At 61.6% G+C, this 13,591-nt stretch overlaps 1 protein-coding gene across 4 annotated transcripts; it reads right to left on the bottom strand.

The window, feature by feature from the left end:
* Nucleotides 1-59: 59 nt before the first annotated feature.
* On the bottom strand, nt 60-6,793 carry OXA1L (OXA1L mitochondrial inner membrane protein). Of its 4 annotated transcripts, none has more exons than XM_050918905.1 (10): nt 6,572-6,684; nt 6,149-6,256; nt 5,289-5,481; nt 3,281-3,424; nt 2,849-2,934; nt 1,208-1,372; nt 855-959; nt 586-700; nt 431-511; nt 60-277 (listed from the first exon to the last, which is right to left on the bottom strand). In XM_050918905.1, exons 1-10 carry the CDS (start codon nt 6,656-6,658, stop codon nt 165-167), a joined length of 1,197 nt encoding a protein of 398 aa, XP_050774862.1. In that variant the 5' UTR covers nt 6,659-6,684; the 3' UTR covers nt 60-164. The 4 variants fall into 4 exon arrangements, with proteins under 4 accessions (XP_050774862.1, XP_050774861.1, XP_050774860.1 ...); XM_050918904.1 differs by having other exon boundaries at nt 586-748; nt 6,572-6,683; XM_050918903.1 differs by lacking the exon at nt 6,149-6,256 and having other exon boundaries at nt 586-748; nt 6,572-6,793.
* Between the last annotated feature and the right edge of the window lie 6,798 nt (nt 6,794-13,591).

Below are 13,591 nucleotides of genomic sequence, written 5' to 3'. Positions count from 1 at the left end.
CCCCCCCCAGTAGAGGGGTCTCCAGCCCAACCCACACACAGAGTCCAATGGCACCGGCGGGCGGGTGACGGGTCCTTTATTGGCTCAGACACACTACCCTGAGCAGAGTCCGGGGGTGGGGGGGCCTTGGGCCCCCCCTGCTGGTGGTTCCGGGGTCCCGGGTCTCAGCCCAGCGTGTCCTGCCAGGGCCTCTTCCGGCGGGGGCTGGAGCCAGGGCCGCCAGCTCCGCCCTCCTTCTGCTGCAAGGGGTTGTGGGAGAAGGTCTGGCGCAGGGGTCCTGGGGGGAGAGACGGGGCAAGGGGTGAGATGGGCTGGGGGGGGGCACCCCTGTGGGGCAGTGGCCCAGGCCAAGGGGAGCCGAATTCGAGCCAAGCGCACAGGGGGGTCCCCCAGCCCTGGGGGTTGGTGTGGGGGGAGGGAGGGCACAGACCTTTTGCGGCCAGGGCCAGGTGGTTCTTGACCCGCCGCTCACGTTCCTGCAGCTGCTGGGCCAGCTGGGCGTCCTTCCAGCCTGTGGGGGATGGGGGGAGGGGTTAGCCCCCTGCCTGCGCCGAGCCCTCCCCCCGTCCTCCCCGGGTCACTCACCGGCCCGCAGGCTCTGGACGAAGCCCTGGCGTGGGGGCAGCAGGGCCGGGTCGTGTTGGACGCGGCTGGGGATGCGGAGCCGGGCGCGGACGGCCGGGACCCGCAGGAGCCCGACCTGCGCCAGGGAGAACAGGTTGGACGTCAGCCAGTAGGTGAAGACAGCCTGGGGGAGACGGGGCAGCGTCAGGGAGGTTCCGGGGGGGAGATCGGGGCCAGGCCCCCCCAAGGCTTCCCCCCCTCCCCCCATTCTCCCCCCTGCAGGTTCTTACCGTGGGGAAGCTGATGGTCAGCGGCAGGATCACGAGTGGCATCACCCGGAAAACTGTCTTCATAACTTTCAGGTTGGGGTTGTCCACCCCGGACTCTGCCCCCAGCTGGGGCGGGGAGACACACACAGAGGAGCAGGGTTAGAGCCACGTGCTGATGCTAAAGCAGAGCCCCACCCTTCACCCCCCTGCTTCCCAGTGGGTTTACAGGAGCCTCACTGACCTCTCCCGGGCAGCAGCGGGTGTTACAGCGTAATGAGCACAGTCCGGCCCCAGCCCGTTTACAGCCAGCCCCTAGCTCCCTTGGTTAATGTAGGTCCTACAGTATCGCCCGCCCCTCGGTGTTCCGGGCTCACCTCCAGGATAAGCCACATGGTGCCGGTGACGACGAGGGGCAGGACGTAGAGGGGGTCGGCCACCGTCAGATCCACGAACCACGCCAGGCCGCCGCTCTGCATGCTGGGCACGGGCAGGGCAGCCATCTCCCGCAGGGCGATGAAAAACGAGATAAAGATGGGGGCCTGGAGCGGGGGCAGAGACGGGGGTGAGAGCCATGGGGAGATGGGGGCTGCGGGTCAGGAGTGAGGGACACCGGCAGGGCTGGGGGGCAGGACTGGGCTAGCAGGGGCTGCAGGTTGGGAGTGAGGGGCACTGGCAGGGCTGGGGGGGGGGGAAGGGCTGGGCTAGCCGGGGCTGCAGGTCGGGAGTGAGGGGCATGGCAGGGCTGGGCTAGCAGGGGCTGCGGATCAGGAGTGAGGGGCACCGGCAGGGCTTGGGGGGCAGGGCTGGGCTAGCAAGGGCTGTGGGTCGGGAGTGAGGGGCAGCGGCAGGGCTGGGCTAGCAGGGGCTGTGGATCGGGAGTGAGGGGCACCAGCAGGGCTGGGCTAGCAGGGGCTGCGGGTCGGGAGTGAGGGGCACCGGCAGGGCTGGGCTAGCAGGGGGCTGCGGGTCGGGAGTGAGGGGCACCGGCAGGGCTGGGCTAGCAGGGGCTGCGGGTCGGGAGTGAGGGGCACCGGCTGGGCTGGGCTAGCAGGGGGCTGCGGGTCGGGAGTGAGGGGCACCGGCAGGGCTAGGCTAGCAGGGGGCTGTGGGTCGGGAGTGAGGGGCACCGGCAGGGCTGGGCTAGCAGGGGGCTGCGGGTCGGGAGTGAGGGGCACCGGCAGGGCTAGGCTAGCAGGGGGCTGTGGGTCGAGAGTGAGGGGCACCGGCAGGGCTGGGCTAGCAGGGGCTGTGGATCGGGAGTGAGGGGCACCAGCAGGGCTGGGCTAGCAGGGGCTGCGGGTCGGGAGTGAGGGGCACCGGCAGGGCTGGGCTAGCAGGGGGCTGCGGGTCGGGAGTGAGGGGCACCGGCAGGGCTGGGCTAGCAGGGGCTGCGGGTCGGGAGTGAGGGGCACCGGCAGGGCTGGGCTAGCAGGGGGCTGCGGGTCGGGAGTGAGGGGCACCGGCAGGGCTGGGCTAGCAGGGGCTGCGGGTCGGGAGTGAGGGGCACCGGCAGGGCTGGGCTAGCAGGGGGCTGCGGGTCGGGAGTGAGGGGCACCGGCAGGGCTGGGCTAGCAGGGGCTGCGGGTCGGGAGTGAGGGGCAGCGGCAGGGCTGGGCTAGCAGGGGCTGCGGGTCGGGAGTGAGGGGCACCGGCAGGGCTGGGCTAGCAGGGGGCTGCGGGTCGGGAGTGAGGGGCACCGGCAGGGCTGGGCTAGCAGGGGCTGCGGGTCGGGAGTGAGGGGCACCGGCAGGATGGGGGGCAGGGGCTGCGGGGCGGGAGTGAGGGGCACCGGCAGGATGGGGGGCAGGGGCTGCGGGTCGGGAGTGAGGGGCACCGGCAGGGCTGGGCTAGCAGGGGGCTGCGGGTCGGGAGTGAGGGGCACCGGCTGGGCTGGGCTAGCAGGGGCTGCGGGTCGGGAGTGAGGGGCACCGGCTGGGCTGGGCTAGCAGGGGGCTGTGGGTCGGGAGTGAGGGATAGGGCTGAGGGCGGGGCCTTGGGTAGGGGCGGAGCCTTACCTGGACCAGTGGCACCAGGAACCCCCGCATGGGGTTGACGTCATGGGCCTTCTGGTACAGACTCAGTTCTGAGTACGACTTGGAGACTGGGTGGGGAAGGGGGAGTTAGGGGCTGGGCTCTGATCTCCCCGCCCTCCAGAAAGCCCCTCCCCTAAAGCCTCCAGGCTCCGCCCAGCCAGCCCCCAGGCTCCTCCCTTCCCAATATCTGCACTATCTCTGAGGTCCTTATGCTTCTCCCCTTGACCCCAGGCATAACCTTCCTGGCTCCCAAGCCCCGCCCATGGCTCCAGACCCCACCCTTCAACCCTCAGGCTCCTCCCCCTGTTGCTGACCTCATCCGCCTCCTGCCAAGATGCTACCCACATCCCTTGTCTCCACCCCCCTTTTCTCCCCACCCAGCCCAGGTTCCTGGGCTCCGCCCCCGGCCCTCACATTCAAACTGGTTGCCAGAGCGCTTGGCGTCCTGCATGCACTGCGTGAGCCGGGTGATCTCGGGCAGGTGGTTGTTCAGCTTGGCGGCCTCCCGCTGCCCCTTCACGATGAGCGGGAACACCAGACAGCGCGCCGCCACCGTGCCTGGGGAGAGAACGTTACCCACAATGCACCGGGCAGTGCGCCGATACCATGCCTGGGGAGAGAGTGTTACCCACAATGCACCGGGTAGTGCGCCGCCACCATGCCTGGGGAGAGAGCGTTACCCACAATGCACTGGGCACTGTGTTACCCACAATTCACCAGGCAGTGCGCCGCCGCTGTGCCTGGGGAGAAAATGTTACCCACAATGCACCGGGCAGTGCGCTGCCACTGTGCCTGGGGAGAGAATGTTACCCACAATGCACTGGGCACTGCGCCACCACCGTGCCTGGGGAGAGAACGTTAACCACAATGCACCAGACAGTGCGCCGCCGCTGTGCCTGGGGAGAGAGTGTTACCCACAATGCACGAGGCAGTGCATCACCGCCGTGGGGAGAGAATGTTACCCACAATGCACCAGACAGCATGCCGGCACCGTGCCTAGGGAGAGAGCGTAACCCACAGTGCACCGGGCAGTGCGCCGCCGCTGTGCCTGGGGAGAGAGTGTTACCCACAATGCACCAGGCAGTGTGCCACCGCCGTGCCTGGGGAGAGAGTGTCACCCACAATGCACCGGGCATCATGTTACCCACAATGCACCAGGCAGTGTGCTGCCACCCTGCTCGGGGAGAGAGAGCGTGTCATAACTATAAAGGGAAGGGAACAGGCCTCCTGTGTACAACACTATAAAATCCCCCATGGCCAGAGACACCAAAATCCTTTCACCTGTAAAGGGTTAAGAAGCTCAGGTCACCTGGCTGACACCTGACCCAAAGGACCAATAAGGGGACAAGAGACTTTCAAATCTTGGTGGGGGGAAGGCTTGTGTTTGTGCTCTTTGTTTTGGGGGTTGTTCACTCTTGGGACTAAGAGGGACTAGACACCAATCCAGGCTCTCCAAACCTCTCTGAACCAGTCTCTCTATTTCAAACTTGTAAGTAACAGCCAGACAAGACAGGTTAGGTTTATTTTTGTTTTCTCAACTCCTAAATGTCCCTTTTTGCTAAGCGGATTTACCTCTGCTGTAACAGTGAACCTAAGGCTAGAGGGGTTCCTGGAATCTGATTACCATGTAAAGGTATTTTCCACCCTGATTTTACAAAGATGATTTTTACCTTTCTTTCTATAATTAAAAGCTTTCTTTTTAAGAACCTGATTGATTTTTCCTTGTTTTAGGATCCAAGGGGATTGGATCTGGACTCACCAGGAACTGGTGGGGGAAGGGAGGGGGGATGGTTAGATTCTCCTTGTGTTAAGATCTAAAGGGTTGGATCGGTGTTCACCAGGGACTTGGTGAAGAAGTGTCTCAAGACTATCCAGAAAAGGGAGCTAGTATTTGAGAGTGGTGGCAGCAAGACCAGATCTAAGCTGGTAGTTAAGTTTAGAGGTGTTCATGTAGGTCCCCACATCTGTACTGTAAAGTTCAGAGTGGAGAAGGAACCTTATCCACAATGCAGTGTGCTGCCACCGTGCAGAGCGTCACCCACAATGCACCAGGGAGAGAGCGTTACCCACAATGCACCGGGCAGAGCGCCGCCACCATTGCTGGGTAGAGAGCGTTACCCACAATGCACTGGGCAGTGTGCCACCACCGTGCCCGGGGAAAGAGCGTTACCCACACTGCACTGGGCAGCACGCTGCTGCCGTGCGTGGGGAGAGACCGTTACCCACAATGCACCAGGCAGCGAGGATCACCTGTGACAACCTGAGCAGGCCTCCCATAGGTCTGGGGGGGAGATAGCGTTACCCACAATGCACTGCACAGGCTGTCCTGGTACTTGGGGGGGAGGCGGGGCAAAGCATTACCCCCAGTGCATTGTGGGTACCTCTCTTGCCCAGCGCCCCACTATCCCAGCATGCCCCTCACCGGCCATGATGGCGCCCCACCAGGGCAGCCCCAGGTCGGTGTGCAGGAACTCCAGCAGGTTCTGGATCAGCCCCACGGGCGTGTAGGAGCCGAGTCCCAGCTCCGCCAGTCCCAGCTCTGGCACCTCCGCCAGCTCCCCCCCGGGCACTGCGCCCCCCAGGTCTGGGGCCGGGGCAGCCGCGGGGGGCAGCACCTGGGGAGAGGAGACAATGAGATAGCGGCACCCTCACTGCCCACCCGCAGCGCAGGCCTGGCCCTGCCCCCCCCGGCCCTGCCGGTGCCCCTCACTCCCGACCCGCAGCCCCTGCCCCCCCCGGCCCTGCCGGTTCCCCTCACTCCCGACCCGCAGCCCCTGCCCCCCCCGGCCCTGCCGGTTCCCCTCACTCCCGACCCGCAGCCCCTGCCCCCCCCAGCCCTGCCGGTGCCCCTCACTCCCGACCCGCAGCCCCTGCCCCCCCCGGCCCTGCCGGTTCCCCTCACTCCCGACCTGCAGCCCCCTGCCCCCCCCAGCCCTGCCGGTGCCCCTCACTCCCGACCTGCAGCCCCCTGCCCCCCCCAGCCCTGCCGGTTCCCCTCACTCCCGACCTGCAGCCCCCTGCCCCCCCTAGCCCTGCCGGTGCCCCTCACTCCCGACCCGCAGCCCCTGCCCCCCCCAGCCCTGCCGGTGCCCCTCACTCCCGACCTGCAGCCCCCTGCCCCCCCCAGCCCTGCCGGTGCCCCTCACTCCCGACCCTCAGCCCCTGCGACCCCCCAGCCCTGCCGGTGCCCCTCACTCCCGACCCTCAGCCCCTGCGACCCCCCAGCCCTGCCGGTGCCCCTCACTCCCGACCCGCAGCCCCCCCGCCGGTGCCCCCCCTCACCTGGGCCGCGCTGCTCTGGCTCCGGGCCGGCGGCAGCCGGGGGCGCAGGGGGGCGCCGCGCGGGGCGTTTCCATGGAGCCAGGCGGGGGGGGCCGGGCCCCTGCGGATCTGGGGGGAGAGGATCGGTGACCTTTGACCTCATCACGCCAAGGGGCGGGGCTCCCCGGTCACCTCCGAACCCCGAGGGGGTCACGACCCCGGCGTGCAGAGACCTTTGACCCCAGGGTGACCGCCGGCTCCGCCCCAAGGGGGCGTGTCTTTCTGGTCCCCGTGACGTCACCAGCGGGGTCATGCCCGCGGACCCCTCGTGGCCCTTGACCGCTAGGGCACAGCGATCCAGACCACGTGACCCCGGGGTCCCCCCCACCCCGCTCCCCTAAGGTCATGGCCGCTGTGACGTCACAGGGTGACCCCGGACCCCACCTGCGTGTGGAGGCCCCTGAGGAGCGGGGCGAGCTCCGGGGGTCCCAGCCGGCGCCAGCCCCGTCTCGCCGCCGCGCTCGCCGCCATGTTTGCGGGGAAGGCGCCGCCTCCGGCTGCGCAGAGACCCGGCGCCGCGCGCCCGCCCTCTGCGCAAGCTCCGCCGAAGCGAGCGCAGCCATGTTTTTTATGGGCACGCACCGCATCTTGACAGTCAGGCGCCATCTTGGGAACGGGCAATACGCACGCGTGGCGCCGGCCGCTACGTGCTGCGTCTGTCAGACATATTGAATGAGGGCAGAGGAGGCAACCACGAGGAGACAGGGCTGGCGCGCGTGCGTCTTTGGAAGGCGGCCACGTTGGCTGAAGGCATGGTCACATGATCTGTTACCAAAGGCGGCCATATCAAGAAAGGGCAACGTCACCATTGACCGGATGTCCGCCAGCAGCCATAGTGAATGTGGCAAAAGTGTGGCTATGGGCAGGTGTGGCGGCCATTTTGAGTGCGGTATGGCATGCGCAGAGGCCCGTTTGAGTGCATGGAGGGAGCCATATTTAATTTTGGCAAAGGACTCTTGGGGCCATTTTAGGTGAGGGCAAGGCTCCCACGTCTGCCAGGGGTCTGAGGCCGCCCTGGAGGCAGCCATGTTGGATGTGGCACAGAACATTGACCTCTGACTCATACTGGAAACGTCTTCAAGGGACCAGCCCCTCCCCCACAGCCAGTCCCCGCCCCCAGCGGCTGCGCATTGTCCGCCTGGGGCAGCGGGAGACACATCCTGCCCCCAGGCTCCCCCCCAGGCACTAGTCCCCGCCCGCCCCGCGCAGAGCAAGGGCGAGAACCCAGGAGTCCGGGCTGGGGGCTGGGCTTTATTTTGGACTGGGGGGCACTGGTGAGAACTGGCCACAAGGGGGCAGCAGAGCCTGAGGATGGACCTGGTCTCCCTTTAACACCTGCAGCTGAACCCAGGAGTCCTGGCGCAGGACCGGCCCCCACCTGTTTTTGTGATTCGCCCCAATGGGCCTGCAGCGAAGGGGGAAGCTAATTACAGAGTCTCCTGTCTGGGGTGAGGGTGGTGGGGCTTTAGGAATGTAACCCGTCTGCCCCTCTGCGTTGGCAGCAACAAGGGCCGGGTTCAGTATCCAGAGGTCCGTTTCAATAACACAATGCATAACCGGCTCGAGCCCCCACCCAGTGACCTGGGACACTCACATACCACCCCCCCGGGCGCCTCTAGGAGGCAACACTTCCCCTCTCGCAAGCAGGGAGTCTGAGTGTAGCAAAACCCTTTAATAAAGGAGGGAAACAATGTGGCATCCCACTGGAGAAACACCACAAACAGGATTATAACACAAACCATAAACAAAAACCCACTCCCAGGTACGTCTGACAAAGTCCTTTCCCCTTTACGGTCTTAAGTCCAATCACCCCAAAAGTCTCTGGTCAGTGCCACCCCAGAATTCGAGAGTTTATCTGCAGAGTTTTACCCCCCCTAACCTGGGTGGAAAGGTGGGGGGGGAGTCCACACAGGGTGTTAAGGGGCACCTTACGTGGGCCAGGGCCAACTGCTCTGCCTCCGTGGAGTTCTGCTGCAGCCTTCACCACGACCAGCTCCACCACACCAGCTGTGCCGCTCCTCCAGCTGTCCCTGCAAACTGCTTCACTCCACTCACTGCTCCATGGGCTGCTCCAACACGCTGCAAACCGCTCCGCTCTGCCAGCCGCTTAACAATAGGTCTCCAGGCTCCCCCACAGGTTAACACAGCACTCTGTGATCTCAGCTCAGCCCAGCCTCTTCAGTGATTTCAGCTCTTAGTAGGGGAGCTCTGGTGTTGGGGCACCATTGGCCCAACAGGAATTCAGCCCAGCAGTTTCTAGATGGACTCCTAATGGAACCAAAATTAGCTCTGCTCTTTAACAGTGGAGAGAACATGCAATTGGCATTCCAGACCCTCACAAGGGGCTCAGGCAGGCACACACCAGCCCCCAACCTCTCTCCATGCACAGGGAATTGGAACCCATGTCCCATGTTTAGCAAGTACCACCCAACTGAGGTTGAGCCATCTCTGTCACAAAGCAGTCCCACAGCTCCCCATTCACACAATCAGGGTGACAAACTTTTTTTTTTCCTGCCCCAATAACAAAGAAATTGGGGATCCCTGAGCTGTTAAAATAACCATCCCAGTCTGCTGTGGGCTTATGCTAAGTGGAGGGTGGGTGCCAAAGCAAATCTTTCCCCATTCTTTGAAATTCTTGGAATTCTTTCCACATTCCCTACAATTCAACACCAGATGTCAGGGTAGCGCTCCTCCTGACTCTGCTTACCGGAATAAAACGCTGCGGGCCCTGGAGCAGCCTCTGTCCACGGACAGACAGTAAAGCCTCGGACGGCTCAGCGGGGATCAGTGACGAATGAAGGCTGGATACGGCAGAGGGCTGCTGTGGAGACAGTAACTACGATCGTGTTATTTGCCCCTTCATACAACACAAGGATTAGGGGTCACCTGATGAAATGAACTGGTATCATCTGTCAAACAAACCTAGAGAAGTGTTTCTTCCACCGCCTCAGAGTTAACCTGTGGAATTCACTGCCACAGGATTGTGTGAGACCAAAAAGCTTTCGACACACAATGACCTACGTTCCTGGAGGCTGGGTCCAGCGATGGCTATTGGCCAAGTGATGAGCCCACTGCTCTAGAGGGCCCCTAACCTCTGGCGGCACATCCTGGGAATGGACGACCGAGGATGGATCACTCCCTGATGGCCTGTTCTGTTCATTGCCTCTGGGGCACCGGGCATTGGCTGCTGTTGGAAGACAGGACACTGGGCTAGATGGACCTTTGGTCTGACCCAATCTGGCCCTTCTTATGTTCCCTTCCCAAAGCCGGGGAGAGACCACAGGACTCCAGCTCCTCTAACCACCAGACCCCACTCCTGTCCCAGAGCCAGAGAGAGAACCCAGGAGTCCTGGCTTCCAGGCTCAGACCCTGCCCTGCCCCTGACAAGCTGTTTCCGTTCTCTGCAGTGGGGTGTGCAGTGAGCAGAGAAGTGAATTACCCCACTGAAGGGACAGGGGCTCAGCAGGGGCCCCTTGGGGGGCTGCAGTTTGGTTAACAGGGTTTTTCTATTAGACTGGGGGCACTGGTGAGTAAAAGCCATAAGGGGACAGCAGAAGCTGGAGTCAGGTTCTGGCTCCATAACAGGACCTGCTCTTCCTTTTCCAACTGCACATGAACCCAGGAGGAGTCCTGGCTTCCAGCCCCCTTGCTGTAACCGCTAGACCCCCACCCCCCTAGCAGAGCCAGGGAGAGAACCCAGGAGTCCTGACTCCCCAGCCCTGCCTACTCTAACCACTAGAACCAACTCCCCTCCCAGAGCCAGAGAGAGAACCCAGGAGCCCTGGCTCCCCAGACATCTCTGCTCTAACCACTAGTCCCCCTCCCCCCACAGCCAGGATAGAACCCAGGAGTCCTGGCTCCCAGCCCCCCTGCTCTAACCACTAAACCCCACTCCTCTCCCAGAGCCAGGGAGAGAACCCAGGAGTCTTGGCTCCCAGCCCCCTCTGAACTCTGCCATCCCTCCCCTGTGGTCAGCCATGCAGTGTTGCCAATCTAGTCATTTCCCCAAACCCTACCTCCCAAATACCACCCCGCCCCCCGGCCCCTCTTCCATTCCTGGGGAAAACATGAGCTGGGGGCAGAACCCAGGAGTCCTGGCGCAGGCCCTGCCCCCGAGCTGTGTTTGTGATGTTTGCCTCAATGGGCCTGCTGGGAATGGGGAAGTGAAACGTGCTAATTACAGAGTCTCAGGGACTCGGGGCCTTTGGTTTGGTTGGGTGCGATGGGTGAAATGGCCACATGGCGGCAGCAGAGGACCGGAGTTGTGGCAGCTCCTGGGTTCCTGAACTGACTCTGCCTCCCCTTCCCAAACCAAGAACCCAGGAGTCCGGGCTCCTCCCCCCTGTTCTAACCACTAGGTCCCACTCCCCTCTTAGAGCCAGGGAGAGAACCCAGGAGTCCTGGCTCCCAGACTGAGACCCTGCCCTGCCCCTGACAAGCTGTTTCCATTCTCTGCAGGGGTGTGCAGCGAGCAGATGACCAAGGGACAGGGACTCAGCAGGGGTCTCTAGGGGCTGGGGTTTAGCTAACAGGACTTTATTTTAGACTGTGGGCACTGGTGAGAAATGGCCACATAGCGGGAGCAGAAGCTGAAGCTGGAGTCAGTTCCTGGCTCCATAACAGGACCTGGTCTCCCTTTTCCAACTGCAGAAGAACCCAGGATGAGTCCTAGGTCCCAGTCCCCCCTGTTGTCCCACAAACTTACACAGGATCGTTTTAGGGGTCAAGACAAAGATGCCACATTTATTATTAATCCGTAACTATTAGCAAATACCTTAATGCTTATACACATACACTCACACACACACACACACACCAAAATGTTCTGCAGCTGCTGGATAGTTACCAGTCCTGATTGCAGTTTGACTTTGCAGCTTGGGATTGGAGCTCGTGGCAGCTAACTGGCCAGGAAAGCTGAGCACGAGGAGGAGCCGGGTCTCTGTCGGGCGCGCACCGATGCTCCTTGATGTTGATAGCAGAACGTTACCCAAAGTTTCTTATTTTACCCTTCCCTTTTTATAGGAGTTTAGTTTGGATTCAAAGTTCCTAGGTCTTGCTGTGTCACGCCGCCTCTGGGTTTGCTTGATCACCCGTCAATTGCAGACGTGACTGTCAGCCTGGGACCTGGCTTTGATCTTCCCTCTGTTGTTCTGTTGTCCTTTTCTTTTTAGGGTTGATGCTTCTTACTTTGTTTAGGGCTGTTGTCTAGGTCTTCAGCCGTTGGTATTCGAACTTTATCTCATCAGGACAGGCTGGGGCTGGAGGTTGATTCCATCACCCATGCATACCTCATTCACACATGTAAACTAAACTAATACGATTACAGCAGGGTTTGCAGAAATGAAGGTTGGAGGAAGCTTTTACAAAATGGAGTGAGTGTTTTAAAATGGAGTTTGATTTACAATATGGAACACAAGTTACAGTGTAGGCAAGTGTAGTGAATAGTGAACAGAAGTTACATTAATAAAGTGAACAATTAAAAACAGTTTCATTTATCAGTTCTACACCCCACTCTAACCAGCAGACTCCATTCCCTGCCGAGAGCTGCAGATAGAACCCAGGAGTCCTGGTTCTTGCAACCCCCACATGTTCTAGCCACTAGAAGACCCCACAGCCCTCCCAGAGCCAGTCTGAGAACCCACGAGCCCAAGATCCCATCCTTCCCTGTGGTTACGGGGTTTCCAGTTTAGTCATTTCCCCAACTCCTGCCCCGAAATAGGACCCCCCCCCTAACTTCAGCTTCTGGGAAAACACGAGCTGGTCCTGGCGCAGGCCCTGCCCCCGAGTTGTTTTTGTGATTTTTGCCCCAATGGGCCTGCTGGGAATGGGGAAGTGAAACGAGCTAATTACAGAGTCTCAGGTCACTCTGGGGCCTTTGGGGTTGTTTAACAGGCCTGTACCCAGAGTGGGTGCAATGGGTGAAATGGCCACATGGCGGCAGCAGAGGACCAGAATTGAGGCGCCTCCTGGGTTCCTGAACTGGCTCTGTCGTCCCTTCCCAAAACCAGAACCCAGGAGTCCGGCTCCTACCCCCCTGCTCTGACCCTGCCCTATACACCCCACTCCCCTCCCAGAGCCAGGGAAAGAACCCAGGAGTCCGGCTCCTACGCCCCTGCTCTGACCCTGCCCTATACACCCCACTCCCCTCCCAGGGACAGGGAGAACCCAGGAGTCCTGGCTCCCAGGCTGAGACTCTGCCCTGCCCGTGACAAGCTGTTTCCATTCTCTGCAGTGGGGTGTGCAGCAAGCAGAGAAGTGAATGACCCAGTTGACGGGACAGGGGCTGAGGAAGGGCCCCTTCGGAGGCTGCAGTTTGGTTAACAGGGTTTTCTATTAGACTGGGGGCACTGGTGAGTAAAAACCATAAGGGGACAGCAGAAGCTGGAGTCAGGTTTTGGCTCCATGACAGGACCTGCTCTTCCTTTTCCAACTGCAGATGAACCCTGGAGGAGTCCTGGCTTCCAGCCCCCTTGCCCTAACCGCTAGACCCCTACCCCCCTAGCAGAGCCAAGGAGAGAATCCAGGAGTCCTGGCTCCCCAGCCCCCCCTGCTCTAACCACTAGACCCCACTCTCCTCCCAGAGCCAGGGAGAGAACCCAGGAGTCCTGGCTCCCAGCCCGCTCTGAACTCTTCCATCCCTCCTCTGTGATTAACCACACAGTGTTGCCAATCGAGTCATTTCCCCAAATCTCACCTCCAAAATACCACCCCCCCAACTTCCATTCCTGGGGAAAACATGAGCGTGGGGCAGAACCCAGGAGTCCTGGCGCAGGCCCTGCCCCCGAGCTGTGTTTGTGATGTTTGCCTCAATGGGCCTGCTGGAAATGGGGAATTGAAACGTGCTAATTACAGAGTCTCAGGGACTCGGGGGCCTTTGGTTTGGTTGGGTGCGATGGGTGAAATGGCCACATGGCGGCAGCAGAGGACCGGAGTTGTGGCAGCTCCTGGGTTCCTGAACTGACTCTGCCTCCCCTTCCCAAACCAAGAACCCAGGAGTCCGGGCTCCTCCCCCCTGTTCTAACCACTAGGTCCCACTCCCCTCTTAGAGCCAGGGAGAGAACCCAGGAGTCCTGGCTCTTGCAACCCCCACATGCTCTAACCACTAGAAGACCCCACATCCCTCCCAGAGCCAGGCTGAGAACCCACGAGCCCAGGATCCCATCCCACCCTGTGGTCATGGGGTTGCCAGTTTAGTCATTTCCCCAACTCCTGCCCCCAAATAGGACCCCCCCCAACTTCAGCTCCTGGGAAAACACGAGCTGGTCCTGGCGCAGGCCCTGCCCCCGAGTTGTGTTTGTGATTTTTGCCCCAATGGGCCTGCAGCGAATGGGGAAGTGAAACGAGCTAATTACAGAGTCTCAGGTCACTCTGGGGCCTTTGGGGTTGTTTAACAGGCCTGTGCCC

The sequence above is a fragment of the Gopherus flavomarginatus genome, chromosome 11 (assembly GCF_025201925.1).
Source record: "Gopherus flavomarginatus isolate rGopFla2 chromosome 11, rGopFla2.mat.asm, whole genome shotgun sequence".
Lineage (NCBI taxonomy): Eukaryota > Metazoa > Chordata > Testudines > Testudinidae > Gopherus > Gopherus flavomarginatus.
Note: the sequence above shows the minus strand (reverse complement) of the source record. Positions and strands in the feature narration are given on the sequence as shown.